The following is a 23,561-nucleotide window of genomic DNA, read 5'->3' as shown; positions in this document are numbered from 1 at the left end:
TCTCTCTCTCTCTCTCTCTCTCTCTCAGTATAAGTATAGATAACTCATCCCTCTCTCTCTCACACACACACAGTATAAGTATAGCTAACTCATCCCTCCCATGCTCTGTCTCGCTCTCTCAGTGTAAGTTTACCTAACTCGTCCCTCTCTCTCTCTCTCCCTCTCTCTTTCAGTATAAGTGTAGCTAACTCATCCCTCTCTCTCTCTCTCTCTCGCTCTCTCTCTCTCTCTCTCTGAGTATAAGTGTAGCCAACTCGTCTCTCTCTCTCTCACTCTCAGTGTAAGTTTACCCAACTCGTCCCTCTCTCTCTTTCTCTCTCTCTCTCTCTCTCTCTCTCTCTCAGTGTAAGTCTACCTAACTTGTCCCTCTCTCTCTTTCTCTCTCTCTCTCAGTGTAAGTCTATCTAACTCGTCCCTCTCTCTATCACTCCCAGTATAAGTGTAGCTAACTTGTCCCTCTCTCTCTCTCTCTCTCTCTCTGTATAAATGTAGCTGATTCGTCTCTCTCTCTCTCTCTCTCTCTCTCTGTATAAGTGTAGCTAACTCTTCCCTCTCTCTCCCTCTCTCTCACTCCCAGTATAAGTGTAGCTAACTCGTCCCTCTCTCTCTCTCTCTCTCTCTCTCTCTCTCTCTCTCTCTGTAGAAGTCTAGTTAACTCATCCCTCCCTCCCTCTCTCTGTCTCTCTCTCTGTCTCTCTCTCTTTCTCTCTCTCGCTCCCAGTATAAGTGTAGCTGACTCGTCCCTCCCTCTTTCAGTGTCAGCACTGGCCGTTACCTGCTCCGTGCTCTCTCTCGCCCTCACACTCTCTCTCTCACTCACACACACATGAATACACACGTTATTGCCATGATTGTGACACACAGTCGAGCGTGTTTGTGGGATTAGACACAGTGTGTGTGTGAGAGTGTGTGTGTGTGTGTGTTGGAGGAACTTGGTTAAGGATGATACACCTCACATGGCTGCTGCTGATCTCCGGGATCCCGCGTGTTACAGCAAGCTATCCGATATGGTGGTAAGTTTCATCTCAGTGTGTGTGTGTGTGTGTGTGTGTGTGTGTGTGTGTGTGTGTGTGTGTCTTATTCTGTCCCAACTGAGTCTTTATAATGGTATCTGGTTATATGAAGTATTCCTTATGATTTTTTAACGTGTTTAAGTTTATGTTTGCATCTGAAGTCAATACATGTTTAGGCTTTTACATCTGTATGTAATTCCATTTCATTTCACTCCTCAGCACTGACATGTGCCTTAAAATTACATTTAATACAAATAAGGAAAAAATATTCTTTAGTTCATCAATTTTTGTTTGTTTTGTTTGTTCATTTGTCTTTTTGTACCTATAATTTTAGTCATTTCTCTCATTCACTGGTCTTTCATTATTATTATTATTATTATTATTATTATTATTATTATTATTATTATTATTATTGCCTGGCAGTTCATCAAGGTTTATCTGGAGACTTGGTCGAGCAGTGCCTAATGCTCCGACCACGACCGGAAGCCCTAGTGTTCCAGATCTCCACGCGAAATCTCATACCCGAGGTCCTCGTGTTTGTTTAGTTTTTCTACTTCTTTCACTAAGATATCTGCGTCATCTAGGACGGCTATGTCAATTAGCAAAGAACGTGCCTTGTGCCTATCATGGAGAATGATGTCCAGTCGGTTCACCCTGGTGGTACGATCGGTGTTAACATGATGGTGATGTTCTCCGCAAATGATCTCAATGATCTTTTCTGACTGGTGATCATACCAGTGTGTATTCTTTCAGGGCTAGCACTGGGCACAGCGTCAACACTAGTCGTTCATTTTCTCCTAACGGCACTCAATCTTGTCGCAAATATCTGGGAGAATCACATAATAATGGTGAAAATAATAAAGGCATGGCTGATGTTGTGAACTGAAAACTTGATGAACATCATGAGAAGTTCGTATCGTTGTTTCCAGTTCAGTCAGTAAACTGGTAATTCCGCCTCCATTAAACCCAGGTTTATTCACTCACATCTGAAATCCATCAGCGATCCGGGCAGGTCTCAGACTGTACACAGTAGAAGGTGAAGTAAGGTCACTCACCTGAGCATGAGCTGCTGTCGTCTCTTTAACTGAGCTCTTCTCAAATCAGTTTGTAATGTTCTAGCTGATCAGTACTAACTCAGAACATACTGATCCTGGGTCAGTACCAGAGAATGCACACACGGCATAAAGAACCTTTTAGAACTTATAGACTACAGCTATACAGTTACCACAGCATGTACAAATAATTTCACAGTGGACTGGTGATGGTGTTTATGTGGACTATATAGTGAGTAGGGTGTGTGGTTTAGGACACGTCCACAGTGGACAGATAATGGTGTTTATGTGGACTACATAGTGAGTAGGGTGTGTGGTTTAGGACACGTCCACAGTGGACTCCAATAAAGAATATACACCTGTATTTTCACTCTTCCTTTTTATTTGGGAAAATGTTTACACTATATCCATAGACAACTATTTATTCTGCAGTAAGTATAAGTTAGGAGGAGCACCAGGAGCACCAGTATACCTTAGCATGCTGTGGGTGGATATCTATAGCTAGCACCTTCCACTTCCACTGTTTAATTGGATGATTGTCCATGCTCTCTAGAATGTATATGTCCCACCCCAGGGGTGTGTCTTGCTCTACAATAGTAGCTTGTTAGCAGTAAACATGGTTCATCATGGTTCATCTATTTTCCAATCATGGCTTTGTGGAGAATAAATGCTTGGAGATTATTAATTAGAAAGAGGGCGGAGTTTGTGTCAGTCAGCGGTTTTGTGACTTTCTGGAGGTGTGTTTTTCTAACTTGGGGCTGTTCAATGCCAGAATGTCTCTACTTCAGACTGATGGAGAATTCCATCTTCATCTCTATCAGTAAGTCAGTAATATAATTTTATCTCCAACTCCGACGCGTCAGTCGTCTCACGGTGACGACTCTGCAGCTCTCCATCACCAACACGTGTAACTCCAAAAACACACGGCACCCCGTCATCTCAGATACCGTCCAGGTTAACGTGGACAGGCGTGGGAGAAGAAGACTCTTCACAGTTCTCCATATTTAGCTAGCTCTCTAAGCTACTGTCAGGTTGATGTAGATTGGGTGAGGTGTGACGTACCGCGAATCAGTCGAGCGCTTCAACACACCGTCACTCTGACTTTCTGACACTCTGACTTTCTACTTCAGAAGGAAATATTCTACAAATCATGGCTCTCGAGACATTTCTTGGGACATTTCATCCTTTTCTCGCTCTATCTCAGTGCTAAATCAGTAAAGTCGTTAAAGTTTGGATGAACATTACATGATTACTCACACACTCCCGAGGCCATAGGTGTGATTTTCTTTTTTTTTGTGCAGGATTTCCGCAAGATCAGAAAAAGGTGCCAGTTGTTACTTTAATGTATGACCACTTGAACACAAACAGACATTTAAATAGACAGACAGGTAAATAGACAGACAGGTAAACAGACAGACAGGTAAACAGATACAAGCCTATGATATCCTAGACCGCCATGTTTGACAGTCGACATTCTCCAGCCTGCAGTTAAAATGATCATGTGGTATTGTTTAATGACAGTTTATATTCTCTCTCAGACACACACACACACACACACACACACACACACACTGTGTCATGTAAGCAATCTTTTGTGATCTCGAAACTGTTCATCCGTCTATCTGATTATCAGTTTATCTGTTGTACAGTCACATTTATTCACCTGGCAGATGCTTTTTAATCAAAGTGAATTGCATGTGAAGACTCGACTGCAAGTGACACATTGTGCAACATAGAGAGCAAGAACAAAACAGCTGGATTATACACACAGCGATCAGTATAACCCTACATTCACACTAGCGAGTGACAAAGCGGCACAAACAACCGGCTTTAATGATTCCTCAGACCTGTCCTATGGTGCGTGTGGTCCGACTTTTCTTCAGTTCCCCTCTCATGACTTTAGTTCCTGTCCTGTATGCCCAATGGCACCAGAAGAAGAACAAGAAGAACAAGAAGAACAAGAAGAACAAGCAGGGGCAAATATTGTGTTGTAATTTTTTTTTTTTTAAATCTCCCACTTGAAGCTGGCAACTGCCTTTCTGTGAAAATGTTAGAGGTCAATGCAGACATTTCCATGGTTTAGGTTAGCACGTTTGCCTCGCACCTCCAGGGGTTGGTGGCTCGAATCCCGCCTTTGCGCTGTGTGTGCGGAGTTAGCATGTTCTCAACGTGCGTCGGGGGTTTCCCCCAGGTACTCCAGTTTCCTCCCCCAGTCCAAATACGTGCACTGTAGGCTGATTGACATTTCCAGATTGTCCGTAGTGGGTAGTGCGTAGTGCCCCGCCTCGTGACACGAGTTCCCTGGGATAGACTCCAGGCTCCCCGCGACCCTGCATAGGATAAGCAAAGATCAGCAAATCTCAATAACTGAAAAATAGCTAAGCCTATAAATAATGTTTAAAGTTGGACCTAATAAATAACAATAATAATAATAATAATAATAATAATAATAATAATAATAATGATAATAATAAACAGTCAAAATATTATTGTACACATTTTAATACTGGAAAATTTGGATTATGTTTGAGATACTAACAATTTACACCAATCATCCTGTTCAAAAGCTTTCACCCCCCTGGCTCTTAATGTATCGTGTTGCCTTCTGGAGCATCAGTGAACATTTGCACGTTATGTAATAGTCGTGTACGAGTCCCTCAGTCATCCTCAGTGTGAAGAGATGGATCTCAGCATCATATAGCCGCTGTTGGAAAAGGCTCAAATATACAGAAGATGCCGGAAAAGTAAAGAATGTGCAGGACCTGGAGGATTTTTCAGAAGAACAGTGGACAGTTTAACTGCTCAGGACAAACAAGGGACTCGTGAACAACTCTCACAAAACATAAACACAGTCGTGGATCATCCAGGTAACGATACGCAGTATTAATAATCAAGGGTGTGTAAACTTTTGAACTGGGTAATTTTTATAAATTCAGCTATTGTCTTGTGGACTATCTATCTATCATACTATACTTCTCTCCAGTGTCTCTCTCGCTATGTGTCAGTGATGTTAACCCCCTCAGTCTGCCATCCCCTCGTGTCTCCCATCCAAATCTCCTAATCCACAGTCATTAAAAAAAACAAAAGCTGAGCCGCACAGCCCCTTCAGCGTTCAGCGCACACTCCAACTCTCTGTTCTCATACATGTTTCTCTGCTCTTTTCATCTGCTGTGTATCCAGCGTCCCGTTCTTTTTTGATGCATATCTCAGCAAGCCTGTGCACGAGCCACTCAGGATTAAACGCTTCTGTCCCGAGCCCTGAGGATATACACAACACATAACACACACACACACACACACACACACACACACACACACACACACACATGCAAACACACACACACCCTTTGACTTTGACATCAAGAAGTGTGTGTTTGGGAAAAGGAATGTGCGGCAGGCTGTCACCTCCAGCTATTAATCTTCTGAGGTGCAGCAGTGTGAGCGTGTATTCGCGTGTGTGTGTGTGTGTGTGTGTGTGTGGGAAGAGTGTATGATGTTAAAGTGGTGAAGATGAAGCTGCTTTTGACTCTCAATGATTTGTTAATCTCTTGCTCAAGGCTAAAAGGTGAAAACTCCACTACATTAGAGAGACAGATAGTAAGGGTGTAACACAACACCATTATCTGTTTCTGTTGAATGCTATAAAATAATACTTTTGGAATACCACATCGAACAGTAATTCTTATTAAAGCCAGCTCACTGCCTGCAGGCCTGATGAGAGCAAAGCTAAAACTGGTGAAAAAGATTCTAGGAGGCCTGATTGGAATAGAGATGTTTGATAAACTTGACATATTCTAGGTTTTGATGTCTGGTAAGGATGAGGAACAGATGCTCTGCACCCTCAAGCCAAAGCTTTAATGGAGAACATCTAACCTACGTTGGAGATTCTTCCTGGGGAACTTAACATACGTGATCCATGAAGAGAAGGCATAGAGCTGGCCCTAGCATGAGGAGACCGTGAGTTTGAATTCTGAGCGACAGTAAAATATCTGAGGTGTCTGTAAGCTCATGTAGAGAAAAGGGCAGTTAGCGCTTTCCTCCAACCACACTGCGGTGTAGAATGAGCTGGCTTCATGTGTCTTGGAGGAAGCATGGGTGCAGTTTGGTTTAAGCTGGGAGGTGAGGAGTGTAGCTATAGAGCTTGTCGAATCTGTGACAGAAACTGTCAAAGCACAGACTTCACTACAGTTACTTACTGGTTCCAAGGAAAGAAAAAGACAACTCTTTCAGTTTCCAACATTACATACCTCCAACCAGTCCCTCCAGGATGTCATGATTTTGTGATCGCAGCAATGAACGCAAAATCAAGGAGACGCCGCAATATTCTGAAGAGCTTGCGATTTTTCAAAATTACCGCAGATGTACTGCAGATTTGAGCTGAGACACGTCATGTGACATCATCACGACGCGTATTCAGCCAAAGCCCTCCTCGATTTGAACGCGTCGAACATGAGTATAGCCAAAAGTTCTCATTTACCAACAAACATCACTGCGAAAGACATTTCGTGCAACTGTGATTTCACCAATTCAAGTAGTTTTCCACAAAAAAGCACAAAAAACTGCATCGCAAATTTTTTTTAAAACCCACAGCAAAATCAAGCAAAGTGTGAAATCCTGTACGGACGGTCCAATAGATGCGTGACCACTTGTTGAATGTGTCTCGTGTGATAATGTGTCTCATCATCTGGCGTAGGACCCGTCTGTCTGGGATGTCTCTGAGTACTTCATCCATGAAGCTTCCTAAACTTGGGATGAACACAGTCTGATGAGTAATCTCCTCTTTGTATTGGAGTAAAGGTGTACGCAATGGAGAGATCAGGCTTGGTAAATATTTCTCAGTAGCTGGTAGCAAGCAGTGACTCAGTGGTTAAGATGTTGGATTTCTGATCTAAATGTTATGAGTTCAAATCCCAGCACTGCCACGCTTCCACTGCTGGACCCTTGAGTAAGGCCTTTAACCCTCATCTCCTCATCTGTATGCCCTGGATAAGGGCATCTGCTGAATGCCATGAACGTAGCAGTAGCTGGGGTTGCAGTCGATGTGTGAGTAAGTGGTGTGATGTTGCCTGGAGGAGCAACGAGCAGCTTTTGAGAAAGTTGGAGTGTTCTCTTTCTCCACAAGATCGCTCTGATGTGGATTCAGTGTAACATGTGCTCACAGCCCGTAATTCAATTACAGAGTACATTCTTTTACAGACATTAAATACAAATGATTAATTAAAGCTACTAATGATGAGGTTGAGTCGGAGTGTTAATGGTGCGGCGTGGGAGCGGAGTGATTACAGAATCGGGGAGCAGGAATCCTCTGGTTCCGCTATTTACCTGCGAGCCTTGATTTATTGGGTAATGGCACCAAAGCTGCTCAGAGGGAAAATACTTTCTGGATAAAACACAAAAAAAATGCTTCCTACCTAGTGAGTGTAGAACATGTTGCAGATGTCATTCAGAGCTGAGAGGTATGAGGGAAGATAAATGTGTGTGGCTGATTTCATTAGCTTTGACAGACAAGTGGGTGTAATTCAGCTTTAGCAGGAGGAGTGTAAGTGATCCACCTGCTCCACCTGTGAGCTATGCACACGTGTGTGTTACACACTCACACACCTGCATGTCCAGGCTTCAATGTGAACTTTTAAACAGAGTGTATGGATACGTTTATTTGTGCTGGCCAAATGTGTGTGTGTGTGTGTGTGTGTGTGTGTGTGTGTGTGTGTAAAGTGTTGATTTCTGCCATCACCACTGTCTATTCATTATCACTTCAGTCTCGTCTCAACTGCACACTTCTGAGGGCGTGCATGATTCATGTAACACATACCAGAGGCTGAGCTTGAGTGTGTGTGTGTGTGTGTGTGTGTGTGTGTGTGTGTGTGTGTGTGTGTGTGCGTGTGCACGTGTGTGTGTGTGTGTGTGTGTGTACTCTATATGTTTTTATATACAACAGTATATATAACAATATATAACAGAGACAGGATAAGATAGAGAAATAGAGAGAGGGAAAAAATGAGAGCGAGAGAAAGCTAGAGGGGGAGATATAGAGAAAGTTCAGGCTGGAGAACTGTCAATATTAAGGAGTATGCAGCAACATCATTTGGTGCAACCATTAATTTTCTAGTAGTTTGTAAACTCGATCGTAGACAGCGACATCCCGTGTTTTTGGAGTGATGCTGTACGTGTTTGAGTTGAGGTCGAGCGTCATGGTGATGGTGCCGATGGTGATGGAAAGCTGCAGGGTTGCATCAAACAGCCCCAAGTTGGTAAAACACTCCAGCTTGCAGCTTGCGCAAACTCCGCCGCATTCAAATGAATAAACTCTGACCTTTATTTCTCCACCATGTAATGTTTGGTAAAGGGAATTGTGTCTGAAACATGGCCAAAACACACTAACAAACCATGTTTACTGCTAAGAAGCTGCTATGGTAGACCAAGACATGCCCCTGGGGGCGGGACATATACATTCTAGAGAGTATTTAATTGGATAAACACAAGATAAGTACAGCAGCAGTCATCAGTATATATATACAGGGACAGGTACTGTATAAAAAAGTTCTGAAACACCAATTTTGTTTTCAGGGACACTTTAAGGGTTGTTTTGGATAAATATGGTGTATGTTGTTCTCTGAGTCTCAAAATTCTGTTCGCCAAAAGAGAATGAAAGTCTTATACACAGTGAACACTATAACTTTGTGTCTTGGGGCAGTGGTAGCTCAGTGGTGAAGACGTTGGGCTACTGGTCAGAAGGTCATAAGTTCAAATCCCAGCACTGCCAGGCTTCCACTGTTGGGTCCTTGAGCAAGGCCCTTAACCATCAACTACTTAGATGTATAAATGAGATAAATGCAAGTCGCTCTGGATAAGGGTGTCTGCTAAATGCCATAAATGTAATGTCTAAACCTGACTTTATAGACACTGTTTGGATGGATGAAATCACCCAAGTGGTTTCCCTATATACACTAAAGTTTGCTTGTGTAATTCAACTAACAGGCAGTAATCTGATCATTCAGACTTTTGGAAGAAATAGCTGTTGGGTATTGGTGTGTGTTTTGAAGTATGTGTCATGTATGTGCAGGTCATTAGCGGTGGGACATCAGTACTCGTCTGTAGCATCTCGGCCTGTGCTGTGCAGCTCGATCCCGGGTCTAGTGCCAAAGCAGCTGCGGTTCTGCAGGAATTTTGCAGAGGTGATGCCCAGTGTAGTGCATGGCCTCAGCATCGCTATCCGCGAGTGTCAACACCAGTTCCGCGGCCGCCGATGGAACTGCACTACTCTCAATGACACACTCTCCATCTTTGGTCCCGTCCTAGATAAAGGTACGAGCAATTTGATATCTGCATCACACCAAGTGCCATCTCTACCTGATTGGGGTTTTTTTGGTTATAGTTTGGGTTTAAAGCATTAGTGTTAGGGTGCAGCATATAGTGACCCAATAATTTTGAGTCTTTAAAATAGGGTCATTGGCCAAAAAAGTTTGAGAGCCAGTGGGTTAGTGTTAGTGTTGTTTAAAAACCCTGTGCCTAGCAGTAAGCTCTGTGTGTGTGTGTGTGTGTGTGTGTGTGTGTGTGTGTGTGTGTGTGTGTGTGTGAGAGAGAGAGAGAGAGAGAGAGAGAGAGAGAGAGAGATTGTTGTAAAATGTGTACACATGCGTCCACTGGGGCAGAGAATGTTTGTTTTTGACTTTTGAAGGGAATTCCCTGTCCTCCCCCTGCACCAATTTACTCATCACCACCTTAACGTATGTCTCACACTCTCTTTATGTAACTAAGATTACACACACACACACACACACACACACAAACAAGGTGGATAAGGATAATCTTCTGTATATTCAAAAACAATCCATCCATCATGCTGATGTGGAATAAAATTGTGAATGTTTCTTCTGTCGTTGGTAATCATCGAGATTTAGCAAGATACACACGGTGTTTTCAAAACCACGATTCAACCCTTTAACCCTATGCGTAGTTTGCAACAAGACTAAGTATTTTTAATATATATTACTATGATCTATGATTAATGTAAATGTATTAGCATGGTTACACTGCAAACATTTTTTATATATTAGTAATAAATGTTAATTGTAGTAGAAATAATAATAACAATAACAATAATAAATACATTCTCATTTGTAAAGCACATTCAATGCAGAACCAGCCCATTAATTCCTTTAGGTGCAGCTATTTATACCTCTGCGTTGTTAGTGTTTTATCTAACAGTGCTGAGGTGTTATTGTGTATTATAATTATCTCAATTGTAGTTATTTTATACTATGTTTACCTCAGCTATAGTAATTTACCACAGCAGTAATCATATTATATAACATTTAACTAGCTAAAGTCATTTTATGCAATGTTTACCACAACTGTAGTCATTTTATACATTTATAAAATGTATAAAAACATTTTAAAATACATTTACTCAGCTATATAACTATATTATATAATATTTATCTCAGCTGTTGTCATTCTATACAATATTTACCTCAGCTAAAGTTATTTATAGAATATTTTCCTCAGATGCAGTTGTTTTATACGATATTTACCTCAGCTAGTTATTTATAGAATATTTTCCTCAGATACAGTTGTTTTATACAACATTTATCTCAGCTCAAGTTATTTTGTAGAGTATTTACCTCAGCTATAGATAGTTTGTACAATATTTACCTTAGCTATAGATAGTTTGTACAGTATTTACCTCAGCTATAGTCATATTATATATTATTTAACTAAGCTATAATCATTTTTTTTAAATATTCACCTAATCTGTCGTAATTTATACAATGTTTACCTCAGTTATAGTTATTTTACACAATATTTACCTCAGCTATAATTATTTACCTCAGCTATAGTCATATTATACAATATTTACCTCAACTGTAGTTATGTAATACAATATTTACTTCAGCTATAGTTATTTACCTCAGCTATAATCATATTATAAAATATTTACCTTGACTGTAATTTACTCAACTGTAGTTATTTAATACAATATTTAACTCAACTATAGTTATTTTATGTGCTGTTTGCCTCAACTCTAGCCATTTTATACAACATTTACCTCAGGTACAGTCATATCATACAATATTTATTCAATTGTAGTTATTTGACTGGAAATAAGGCCCCTCAGAAATAATGACCAGATAAGGAGGCAGAGTAGAGGAAGAGAAGCTGATTACTCTTTGTCTGTTTTGGGAAGTGTGTGTGTGTGTGTGCGTGTGTGTGTGTGTGTGTTTTGGTTTAGGGGCTGCAAACTTATGAAAACTTGTTTTTGAAAACGATGCCGTTATGGTCTCTCTGAAAACGTACAAAAACGAGAATCTGTGAAAACGATGACGTCATGTGCACGCGTATTATGTGTTCAGTCTATAGGCATGCGCGCGAGTACTTCAAAACAACTCGCAAGACGTTTAAAACTACAGGACTGTGTTTGTGCTTCTCCAGCAAAGTGTAGATTTACTGCATCATGTACGCCACATTATTAACCCACATCTACATTGACGAAGGGTCTTCAAAATCTTATAATGATCTGTGTAATTGTCTGTTTTGGATTAAATCTGTCTCCTTCTATTTCAAATAAAATATTGAAAGCAGACTGACTGCCAGCATCTTACTATTTTCACTATTTCGATTTTTTTCAGTATTTAAAAATGAATGAGCTTTGTTAACAATTAATAATTTTCCAAATCTAACTATCGAGGTTCTAGGTAACTGGAGACAGAACTTTTTGAACTCCACGTGGATCATAAACCATTGAAATCGTCTGAGAAATGTAAACATTATTGTGCTTTTTATCCAGAAAAACCACTGCTCCTCCATTTACTTGTATTTGTTTATACGGTGGTCTTTCCCGGATCAATACGGCGGACACATTGACGTGAATGCTTATGAGCACAGACGTGCAGTGTTTCTTTACAAAGTGACATCGCCAATTACTGGCCTGGCGTGCATAATACAGCGTTTTTAGTCATTTTCGGCGACCGTGTGAGCGGGGGTCGTTCAAGGATTCAAGGAAAAACGTTTCCATTTTCAGTACATCGTTGTCGTGTAAACCCTTACTGTGGGTCTGAATAGAACAGAGGATTTTGGGGTGCCTTTTATGGTTCTGTCTCAATACCAACAATTGAACACCAAACCTTATGCCCTAATCCCTAATCAGAGCTGGCCTGTCAGGTCCTAGGGAAGATCTTGAGAATGGTCAACAGAAAATGTGATTAAAGTGCCCATGAGAGTCAGAGTGACAGCATGTTCATTTGCTTGATTTATTTACATAACAGTCAACAGCGTTCGAGATACACCACACCACACCACACCCAATCAAAAACAAACCTGACAGTCTCTTAGAGAATTAGCTAAGTATTCAGAACCGTTTGAGAAGAGTTTGAGCTGTACGTGTTTGAGCTGAAGTCAAGCGTCAGTGGCACCGATGGTGAGAGAGAGCCGAAGTGTCGTTGTCGTCATCGGGAGATATTTGATGCATATGAGTGGGACATAAAATTATATTACATACAATGTATAAAGATGGAATTGAATTCACCTGAGGTAACGACAATCCGGCATGCACTGAACAACCCCATGATGGTAAAACCCACCTCCTTCTAAAAGTTATAAAACTGCCTAATCACACGAATGCTGCCATCTTTCCAATGAATAAACTCCAACCATTTATTCTCCACCAAACAATGGTTGGAAAATAGTGTGCAGGAAGACACACTGACGAACCATGTTTACTACTAACGATCTGCTACTCTAGAGCAAGACACACCCCTGGGGGTGGGGCATACACATTCTAGAGAGCGTTTAACTGGATGACCACAAGACAAGTCCAGGATGAGTTGTTAAAAATTTTAATCGTCTTCCCAGAAGTGACGTACAATAAAATTAAATCAGAATATCTCCAAAGCTATACCGTTGTATTTGTGTCCATGACACTACACTCTGAAACACTGATTTTGATTTCAGGGGCACATTAATGTAATTTTAGCTTGGCCAGCAAAATCTGTCTCGACACAAACACCCAAAGCACATACCCTGTAGGTCACAGTATAAAGATAACGTGACATTGAAAACAAGACAGAACCATCAGGAACATCAACATTTCCTTTGGTACACTACTAGGAAAAGACTGGTGGTAGTAAAGTAACTGTAATAAAATAAAATAAATTGATTTTTTCCTGACTGTGACCTTATATGTTGCCTCACTTCTCAAAATACGATAATCTCATTTCCATGATGTAACACGCAGCATGGATCAAATCCTAATTGCTGCATGATCAAGTTGTCAATCACATGCCGTATGCTTGTCACGCATCCTCTCCAACGGAGAGTTTTCCAAATCTCAAAATAATAAGGCCAGCTAGCTTTGGTTCCCATTTCTTTGATGAGTCATTTCAAGAAATTAGACCACTGGTCTAAATGAAAAAAAAAAATCTAAAGTACTGTATTGATGTGGCTGACAATTATTTAATAATATCGAATATCTTCAAAGTTAATTAACATATCGGCTTCATGGTACAGCATCTAGCACATCCAACAATTTCATATAGCACTCGTTTTAACGTTCCTCATAGTGCTATTGCTGCAGGGTTACGATAAGGTTTTTTTCAGGTATTGAGATGTGTTTATAACCAACCTGTAAGAAATATTTAAAAATCCTGAAGCTGAAAAACCTGCCACGTAAGACCCAAAAGTATGGGTGTGGCCTGTGTGATTTGATGGACATATCTTTAGCCCCGCCCCCTGCTGAGCTCATTTCACCGTTCACACGGCCTTTAGATTGTTTTATTAAAGTGTTTCAATGGGAAATTCCCCCCGTCTGCATTTTTGCCCTGTTGCTAGGACTTAACGCGGTGGTCGCTAATCACCGGGACAAATTTCATCTAAAACACCGCAGGCCTTTTGTGGCACTAATACACCGTGACAGTAGAAGCACAACGGGGGACCGAAAATGCCCCCAGGGTGGACGGGTGGGTGAGGCAAGAGGGGTAAAATGCCATCGCACATCTCTGAGAGGTCTCTTCATATGTACGCTTCCAAGTATTAAAATAACGTACGAGGCCAGAACAAGTCATTAACAGGATTCGACCAACGTTTTCCACACACTTTGACACCCTTTTGATAGTTATTATGTTTTGTTTGAGGGAAGAGAAAAAATTTATGTTACACATTAAACATGATGATTAGCATGCTAGGTATCATGAAAAGCTGTTTCATTAGAATAACTATTCATGAGTTTACTATAAACATTTGTAGATTTAAAAAAAAATAGTGCTGATTATTCAGAATGCTGGTTAATTAACTTAGTTACATGCTAATGCAAGTTAGTGGGGCTTGCCAGTTTACTATAATGATAGTTAGCTGGTTAGCCAGTTCACAAATCTTTAACGCAGCTGAATTAAAATGATAAGAAGGTCTGTGTAAATTAAAATTAAAGAATTAGTGAACAATTGCTGAAACAATTAGAAAGAATTAAATATTCCAAAGTCAATATATATATCTCAAAATAAACTGAGAATAAACTATTTGAATTGGGGTGATGCCGCAGATTACAGTATTTAATTCGGTGCTTTCCTTCGCAGGTAAAGTACGGGTGACTGAGGAGATGTTTTTATTTTTTTTAAATTCTTTAAGTATGTGAATTATAGTGTGTCTGTGTTCAGTTAATCTTTTCTCCTCCTCCTCCTTCATCCTGCCATCTCTCGTCTCTGCCGTGTCATTGTCCTCCAGTGTCCATAAGAAAATGCACTCACACAGATTATACAGGCTTCCTGATCATAAAAAGTGGGCGTTTTCATAGTGAAAGGACAAGTGGAGCTTTCAGACACACACACTCCACAACCGACACAACACTGCGCTAATGACTAATGTTTACTGCTAATGTCTGTCTGGAAACGCTCTTTAAACTACTAAGCCGGATCAGTGCGAGCTCTACAATACACAACGTGTCAGTGTTTATTTCAGCATCAGCCAGATTGTCAGATTGGCAAGGTGGTGGTTCGGAGGTTACGACTGTGGGGTTATGACCAGAAGGTTGCTCGAAATCCTAGATGACGAGATGCTGTGTGTTTTTGGGAGTTATTCCATGTGTGTTTGAGACCAAGTGACCAAGTGTCTCAAATATGGCTCAGCAAGTGTCTCGACGGTCATGGAGATGTCATCACAAGGAGACATCTGACGTGTCTGAGTGGTAGACGAAATAATACTACTGACTCTTACTGATGAAGACGATGTATAACGGTGGAATCGAGGTCTCATTCAGTCTGAGACACTCCTGCATTGAACAGCAGCGAGTTCTTAATACACTCCTCTTCCAAAGGAATAAACTCCAACCATTTATTCTCCACCAAGCCATGGTTAGAAAAATGAACGGTGTGTGTGTGAAGACGCACAGCCAAAAACACACTAACGAATCGTGTTTACAGCTAATGAGCTGCGAATGTAGAGCAAGACACGCCCGTAGACATATACATTCAGGAGAGCGTTTAATTGGATGACCACAAGACGAATCATCAGAACGTTTAATCATATTCCCGGAAGTATAAAGTAGGTCTGAATTTACGTAGTGCGCTAATCTCATATATTAACCGCTAATTAGTCAGTTAGCGAATAGGCTACAGTGGTCATATTGTTTTCTAGTGTGATGAAGTAACATTTTAAACCACATGCTACGTAAAGGTTTCTTGGTGTGTTAGCATGAACTCATATGACTGTACCATAGAATACTAGTAATAGTAGTAACTTTGCAATAAAACCTATTAACGACAGAAAGTTGACAGCGCTTAATATGCCAATACATCGAGGGCTCATTTCAGGTTCTTTCACTCGGCAGTTTGGAGTCAAAAGACGGTTGCAACATCATTTTCCGCACCTTTAATTTCTCTAACTAGTTCCAACCTGCTGTTGAGAGAGAATGGCTTAATTTATATTTCTACACACACACATACACACACACGTTGCCGTACAAGACCGCACAAGACTTCAGTGGATTCATCACGGGCTCTATCTGCATGCTGGAAAAGTCTAAAGCTGGTATCAGCATTAGTATGGGATTTTGCACACAATATCACTAGCTCTTGTGTTTCATAACTGATTATTTATTTGTGTTTTTTTTCTTCAAAATTGAGGCTGTGTTGAGTAAAACAATGGGCTGTTGAGTGAGGAACACACAGCGCTCCATGGCGAACTTTAGCCCTGAGTGATGAAGGAGCTGTTTAATCAAGCCTGTGTAATTACAGGTCTGTGGTGCGAGTGTGTTTACCCATCATTTAGGAGGATGTGCTTGATCCTCACTGACTCATCTCTCTGCCATGCTAACATTGCCATGCACAAGGTTTACCACCTAACTATGTATAATGTTAGTGTGCATATAATAAATTCCTCGTCTTCTGACCTATTCTAATGTTTGGGAATCTAAAATGTTTTTGTATTGACTCAATAATGTAGAAGTCATAAAATAAAAATCTATAACAGAGTTTGTACTAAAAGAAATCGGGTACTGTAGTTTACTACATTTCACTGAACACACTTTACTGCTGACTTAGTTAGTTAGAGTTGCATTTATATAGTGCTTTTCTAGACACTCAACCCCTCAACCCCCACTAGTGTGTATCCTCCACCTGGATGATGTGACGGCAGACATAGTGCTCCAGAACTCCCACCCCACACCAGCTATAATTGGAGAGGAGAGAGTGATGTAGCCAGTTCAGAGAGGGAGATTATTAGGGGGTGATAGAGAAGGGTCAATGGGGGAATTTGGGCAGGACCCCGTGGTTATACTCCTACTCTTTACCATAAGTGTCTTGGGATATTTAACGACCTCGGTTTAACATCTCATCCAAAATACAGTGCTGTTTTTACAGTATAGTGTCCCCGTCACTATACTGGGGCATTAGACCCCACATGCACCCCCTGCTGGCCTCACTAATACCACTTCCATAACCTTAGTTTTCCCCAGAAGGTCTCCCATCCAGGTACTGACCAGATTCAACCCTGCTTAGCTTCAGAGGGAAACCAGGTGAGAGCTTCAGGGAGATATGGCTCTGTGTAGTAAACTACACTGTACTACCATTGTAACAAACATACTTTACTTTCATTTTAGTGTACACACTTTACTACTCACTACCATTTTACTGAATTTTCATGAATACTGAATTAAATTGTTATGATAACCTGCAATTCTAATTTGCTATTTATGGATGGCAATTTTTCTTGAAAAAAAAAATTGCTCCACTTTATTTTCTTCCACAGCCACAAGAGAAGCTGCGTTCGTTCACGCCATCGCATCTGCAGGAATAGCGTTTGCCGTGACTCGAGGGTGTGCTGATGGTTCAGCTACGATCTGCGGCTGTGATATGATACGTAAAGGTCCCCCGGGGGAGGGGTGGAAGTGGGGCGGCTGCAGCGAGGACGTTGAATTTGGGAACATGGTGTCACGAGAATTTGCAGATGCACGCGAGAACCGGCCCGATGCCCGATCTGCCATGAACCGCCACAACAATGAGGCTGGCAGGATAGTGAGTGTTTACAGCTAAAAAACTGCTGACTACCTTTTTACTGAATATACTTTACTACTGAATATACTTTACTACTGACTGACATTTTACTGAATATACTTAACTACTGACTACAATTTTACTGAACACTTTACTATTGACTACCATTTGATTGAACACACAGTAGTAGTAAATACCATTTGTCTGGACACACCTTACTTGACTACCATTTTATTTCTATTGTAACCCAGCATTTTATTCTGTAAACAGGACTTAGTAAAACTAACCTCACTGCTCTTTCTCATCTCTCCACAGTCCATCACCGAACACATGTACCTGAAATGTAAATGTCACGGACTGTCAGGAAGCTGCGAGGTGAAGACATGCTGGTTTTCACAGCCGGACTTTCGCAAAATCGGTGACTACATGAAGGACAAATACGACAGCGCCTCCGAGATGGTGGTGGAGAAACACAGGGAGTCTCGGGGCTGGGTCGAAACCCTGCGGCCCAAATACGCCTTCTTTAAACCGCCCACAGAAACAGATCTCGTCTACTACGAAAGTTCGCCCAATTTCTGTGAGCCGAACACGGAGACGGGTTCGTTCGGGACACGAGACCGCACGTGTAACCTGACGTCGCATGGCATCGACGGCTGCGAGCTGCTCTGCTGTGGCCGAGGACACAACACAAGGACGGAGAACCGCAAAGAGAAATGTCACTGCGTCTTCCACTGGTGCTGCTACGTCAGCTGTCAGGAGTGTATGCGTGTCTACGACGTCCACACCTGCAAATAACCCGGACTAGTACGGAGAAAATTGGTTTCTTTACTAACCTGCTAAAATATCGCTGAAAAGCAGGGTGTGTCCTGACTTTGCTGAGTGACAAGGCTTTCAAAGCAGATATATAATCATCAATATTCACACACCTGTGAGCGCATCATAATAACTGGACTCTGTATTAATACACCACTGAAAGCGTTACACATAAGCCATTGTTCTGTCCATAGAACACCTTAATCTTTGCCTGTCATTTTGCTTAGCAACCAGTGTTTACTGTAACAGACTGCGGTGCATGGAGGAAGAATTGATTATAGCAAAAATTTATAATTTATTCATAATAAATTCAATTATTTATTTAGCACTAGATTTTATCATATTGTTTTTGTCATGCAGGTAAGAGGGTTGTTCTCCACTTCATGTTGTACCTAAGAACGCCCTTACCTGTGATAAAATCGCCGTAACACACACCCTCTCGTGTCATATATCATACAGTATAATAACTAAGCTAGCTTCCAAAATAATGCTAACATTAGCATTATTTCGCTAATTGCCCTTGTTAACCCAAAGATGCTTGTCACTCCGCAAAATCAGGACCTCCAGGAAGCTAAGGGGCACAAAAAAAGTGGTTCCCCTATGAATTTCATCATTCCTTCAAGAACCTTCTATGAAAATATCCCTCTGGATTAAAGTTGTCGAGTAACGGTCTTCCAAAAACATCTCGTGTCATCATTCCCTTACATAATAGATTAAAGAGAAAGGTCAAAACCGAGGTTGTTGTGGATCCTGCAATGAAAAAAGGGGGCGTGTCTTATTACACACTACTGAACAGGCAGCTTCTTTCAGAGACATTAAAAGACCTTACATGACAAAGGGGACCCACTTGAAAAGGCTCTCACGTTCCCTTCTCAAAGGGACTATCACACCATTGTGAGGACGTTTCACTCGTTTAACTCTCAGAGGGATGATTCTTAACCCGACTTCAGAGAGAGAGAGAGAGAGCGAGAGAGAGAAGAAACAGAGGCGACTCAAAGTCTTACATCGCCGAGCTCTGGAGACTTCTGCAATTGTGCTGGGAATAAAAAAAGAGGCTTTGTAATGGCACGTGGCACCTGGTGTAACGTTTGTCCCCCAGCGACACATTAGCTTTAGCCTCTTTGCTAACAACTTTAATCAGCCATTAGCGCTATATTGAATTCTTAGTCGTTCCTATAAAAGATGGATATTTGAATTTTTTATACTAAGTGCCGTATTAAATGTTTAAATGTGCATACGCGTGTGAAAGAGATTTAGCACTCAGCTATTAGCACTCTGCTCTGCTAGTTTCAGCATTAGCCTTTAACACGATTTTTTTCTAAAACAGCTCAATATTTAGTAGCTACATCAAATATTTCTTGAAAAAAGAAAGAAAAAAAAGTAATTTCTGTGTTATGTGTCGTGAGTATGTAAAAGAGGTTTATAGTGGTATGTAGCATGATCACTGCCCATTTCTAGCATGCTGCTAGCAACATAAAGTTAGCATAATTCCTAACCTCGTACACAATTAGAAGATATTAGTGTCGTATTTCATTCTTTGAAATATTCTATGAAATATTTTTGAGCTAAAAAAAGAAAAGAAATTTGTGTGTTGAAAAGCTATGAATCTTAGTGACAAATATTTTATATATATTTTTGATAGGAAAATTTTTATTTTGTGTGTGTGTGTGTGTGAGAGAGAGAGGGAGAGAGAGAGAGAAAGACATGTTGTAGTAGCACTACTAGCATAAGCGTTAACCTTTATCCATGTGATAAATATTTCTTGATAAAATGTAGTGTGTGTGTGTGTGTGTGTGTGTGTGTGTGTTCAGGAAGTATTCTGAGTACACGGTTAACAAGTTACTAATTAGGTTATGAGTTCCCAGTCATGCCCGAGCGAGCGTTACATTTTTCCGAATTTCTCTGAATTTGCTTGTTTGCTTTATGAATCATAACTGGACTTTGTCCCTCAATGTCACCATTCTGTCCTTGTTGAATGTTTCTGTCTAGACCTTTTTTTTTTCTACTTATAATCCTCCTCTTCTAACAGGAAACTGTTAGGAGATCCCCCCCCCATCCCCCCCACACACAGTTTGTTAGCTGTTAGCCTTAGAGAATTAGCACTTCGGGTAAGCGCTAATATAGTACATCGAGTCCCCTTTGTTTTTGTGTTAACAGTATTAGCAACGTTTAAAAGGGCTGCTTTCCAGAATAAACCTAACACTGGACCGAACATGTCACTGTAGAAACACTGGAAATACTCCACATTAGGAATGCTAACTTTTTGCTAGCTAGTTCTGAGAGAGTTTTCTTCCATCCTAACTAGTTTAGTTCCTCTTACTGGGTCGTATTCAGAGTCAGTATATTAAGTCCAAAAGTATTTACGTGAGGACAGTTCCTGGTATTCAGAATCGGGTTTCACAGCTGTAGAGCTCCACTTTGAAATTATTGTTGCCAGATTTTTCTTGGGTAAAAGTGTCTGAATTTCTACTGCGGGGTTTTTCATCAGCGTCTAGACCACTACCTTTAAACTCTCCTTTAAACCAGAAGGGAAAACAAATAAGGATAGAAACTACAGACTGATTTTTTTTCCTTTTCTTTCAAGTGTAATAGGATGTAACACAAAGGCAAGAGACAATAATAATAATAATAATAATAATAATAATAATAATAATAATTAAACTACTACTACAATGATATATGAATGAGAAGATGGCGAGAGCTGACATAAATCTCAAACGAGTCTCGTATATCACGGATATATTACTGCAGGAATAGAGCTAGGTGTAATGATCACATTAATCACGGGGTTAATTGAACAAAATGGCTTCAACACTCATTATTCAGCAGCACATAGAATAGCACATGATCCAGCGCAGACTGTTATTTTACATTTTACTTATTTATCTTTTTATTTCCTGCTCTGACTGTTTGAATCGTAATGTTTTTGTGAGATTTAAGAGATTTCATCACACCTTTAATCCATTATTTTGATTTGTCGAATAAATAAAATATTGCAGAAGTTTTATTCGATAAACGTGCTGAAAGTCCCCGTGAAGCACCTTGAAACACGCAGCGTTATTCGATCTGCTGACGGAATTTCCACTGAAACAGGAAGTCAGGGCAGGACATATCGGATGGCTCCTCCTCATTTTTAAATAGCCAATAGCTTTTAGGAAAGTTGATTTTTTTATAGTCTTGTGGGCGGGACACTTCAGATTCTAGAGAGCGTCTGATTGGACAGAAAATCTGATGAGAAGCTGAAGTGCAGAATGATGTCATCGACGCTGTTGATCCATACCGGTGGTAGTGAGAGGCCGTACATTTTGAATGCGTGTATCTTCAAATCTAAATGCGAATTTTGTTATTGTTTTGGAAGCTTATAGATAACCGTAAGGCTGACATATTCATACAAAAAGCCACAAAACTTATAACAATTTTAGATTTCATGGGGACTTTACGTTCAAAGTCAGAGACATGCCTATGTTTTAGACAAACTCCACCCCATGTGAGATTTCAATATTAAATCCTCACTGTGCGCTGAACTCGACTCTGAGTACTACAGTCTGTCAAATGACAAATTGACCTGTGACAAGCAGCAATTTAACAGTAACACCGATTTAGCTTTAGATATTAGCCTTATCTGGATGCTGCTAACAGGTTTTTACTGTGTATTATACTCAAACTTAGTGTGTGTGTGTGTGTGTGTGTGTGTGTGTGTGTGTGTGAAATCTCTTCTTTCTGTGAAAGACTCTATGTAGATATAATCATGAACTAAAATGTGAAGTTTTCTTCTACTAATTCAGTTTTCGACCAAATTTGCCACTGTCTTCATTTTAAAGGCTTACATGAAAATAAATAAGTAAATAAACTCAGTGTGTTTAAATGGACTGAATAATAATAATAATAATAATAATAATAATAATAATAAATTTAATACACACATTTCATAAAACATATATTTATAAATTGTATGGAGGTTTGATGTGAACATGGGAAATGATCTCTACTTTATATTCTGATGATTATTTGCGTTATTTCTTGTGCATTTTTATGAAATAAATGAACGATGTTGCTGTCACAGTGAATTCTCATTTTCTCTGCCTTTCATTTCTGTGCTTGTAAATTCCAAAGCTTTGTATGAACCAGTCCTGTGTTTATGGATTTTAGGGATTTGGGTCAACGGATTTTTTTTTTAAATGATTATTTATTACAGCGTAAATGTGTAAATTTGGAAGTGTGTGTGTGTGTGTGTGTGTGTGTGTGTGTGTGTGTTGGGTAGAAGAGTAGTGTGTGATGTTTACCTCAGTGTCTGCTGCTGACTCTGACCTTCTTCTTCTTCTTCTTCTTCTTCTTCTTCTTCTTCTTCATTTTGTTGTTGTTGTTGTTGTTGTTTTCTTTGAAGCGTGCCATGTCCTGCTGTCTGGTAAAGGTGATGACTACCATTAACCCCATAACTGAATAAATTTATACTGAAAACACATCAAAAGATATCATTGTCTCCATTTCACTCTATTAATTCTTTCCACCTACAAATGAAATGGTTTAATCCACATTTTTGTTTTAATCAGTCATTTACCTATAAATCTGGAGCTAAAACAGTATGAGATTATAATGATCATAATTATTATTATAATAGCTTTATATTTGATATATTTACAATTTAAATGTCCATCCACTTTCTATACCGCTTATCCTTTTCAGGGTCACGGGGAAACCTGGAGCCTATCCCAGGGAGCATGGGGCACAAGGCGGGGTACACCCTGGACAGGGTGCCAATCCATCGCAGGGCACACAATCACAGGGCACACAGGGAGGTGTGAGGCGAACGTGCTAACCACTAAGCCACCATGCGCCCCACATTTTAAATGTCTTTAAGTAAAACATATTTTATATTTATTTTGCTTTAAATTTAACTTCGCAGCTTTTCCCAGTTCTGTCACCTGCATCGTTTGCAACAGCCAAAACTTTAAATAAATAAATAATAAACACAAAGATTTTTGAATTTGATTTTGCAGAGCAGTGGATACTTTTTCAGCTAATATTACCAGAACTCCTTGTGCGAGGGAGGCGGAGCTTTGTGACGGTTTGTTTCACCAAATTCAAGGACGCTATCTAATTTTGTTTCACCGAATTAGAGAGGTGTAAATAAATTTGTGTTAAAATGAAACAAGAGAATGAGGAATTAAACTATATATTGTCTATCACTCCATCCATCTTCTATA

The 23,561-nt window shown here is 40.2% G+C and overlaps 1 protein-coding gene across 1 annotated transcript; it reads left to right on the top strand.

Moving 5' to 3' along the window:
• The first annotated feature begins 319 nt into the window (after nt 1-319).
• Nucleotides 320-20,867, top strand: wnt3a (wingless-type MMTV integration site family, member 3A). The gene is made up of 4 exons (XM_053629993.1): nt 320-1,013; nt 9,129-9,370; nt 17,300-17,565; nt 17,860-20,867. The coding sequence occupies exons 1-4, from the start codon at nt 943-945 to the stop codon at nt 18,337-18,339; spliced, it is 1,059 nt and encodes a 352-aa protein (XP_053485968.1). The 5' UTR covers nt 320-942; the 3' UTR covers nt 18,340-20,867.
• Nucleotides 20,868-23,561: the final 2,694 nt, after the last annotated feature.

The sequence above is a fragment of the Ictalurus furcatus genome, chromosome 7 (assembly GCF_023375685.1).
Source record: "Ictalurus furcatus strain D&B chromosome 7, Billie_1.0, whole genome shotgun sequence".
Classification (NCBI taxonomy): domain Eukaryota; kingdom Metazoa; phylum Chordata; class Actinopteri; order Siluriformes; family Ictaluridae; genus Ictalurus; species Ictalurus furcatus.
This window is presented reverse-complemented; position numbering and strand designations above follow the sequence as displayed.

Bases quoted from the DNA above. Each gene is read 5' to 3' on its own strand.
- wnt3a (XM_053629993.1), top strand. From the start codon at position 943: ATGATACACCTCACATGGCTGCTGCTGATCTCCGGGATCCCGCGTGTT. The intron at 9,371-17,299 runs GTACGAGCAATT...TTTCTTCCACAG, and splicing joins TGGTCCCGTCCTAGATAAAG to CCACAAGAGAAGCTGCGTTC. The intron at 17,566-17,859 runs GTGAGTGTTTAC...ATCTCTCCACAG, and splicing joins ACAATGAGGCTGGCAGGATA to TCCATCACCGAACACATGTA.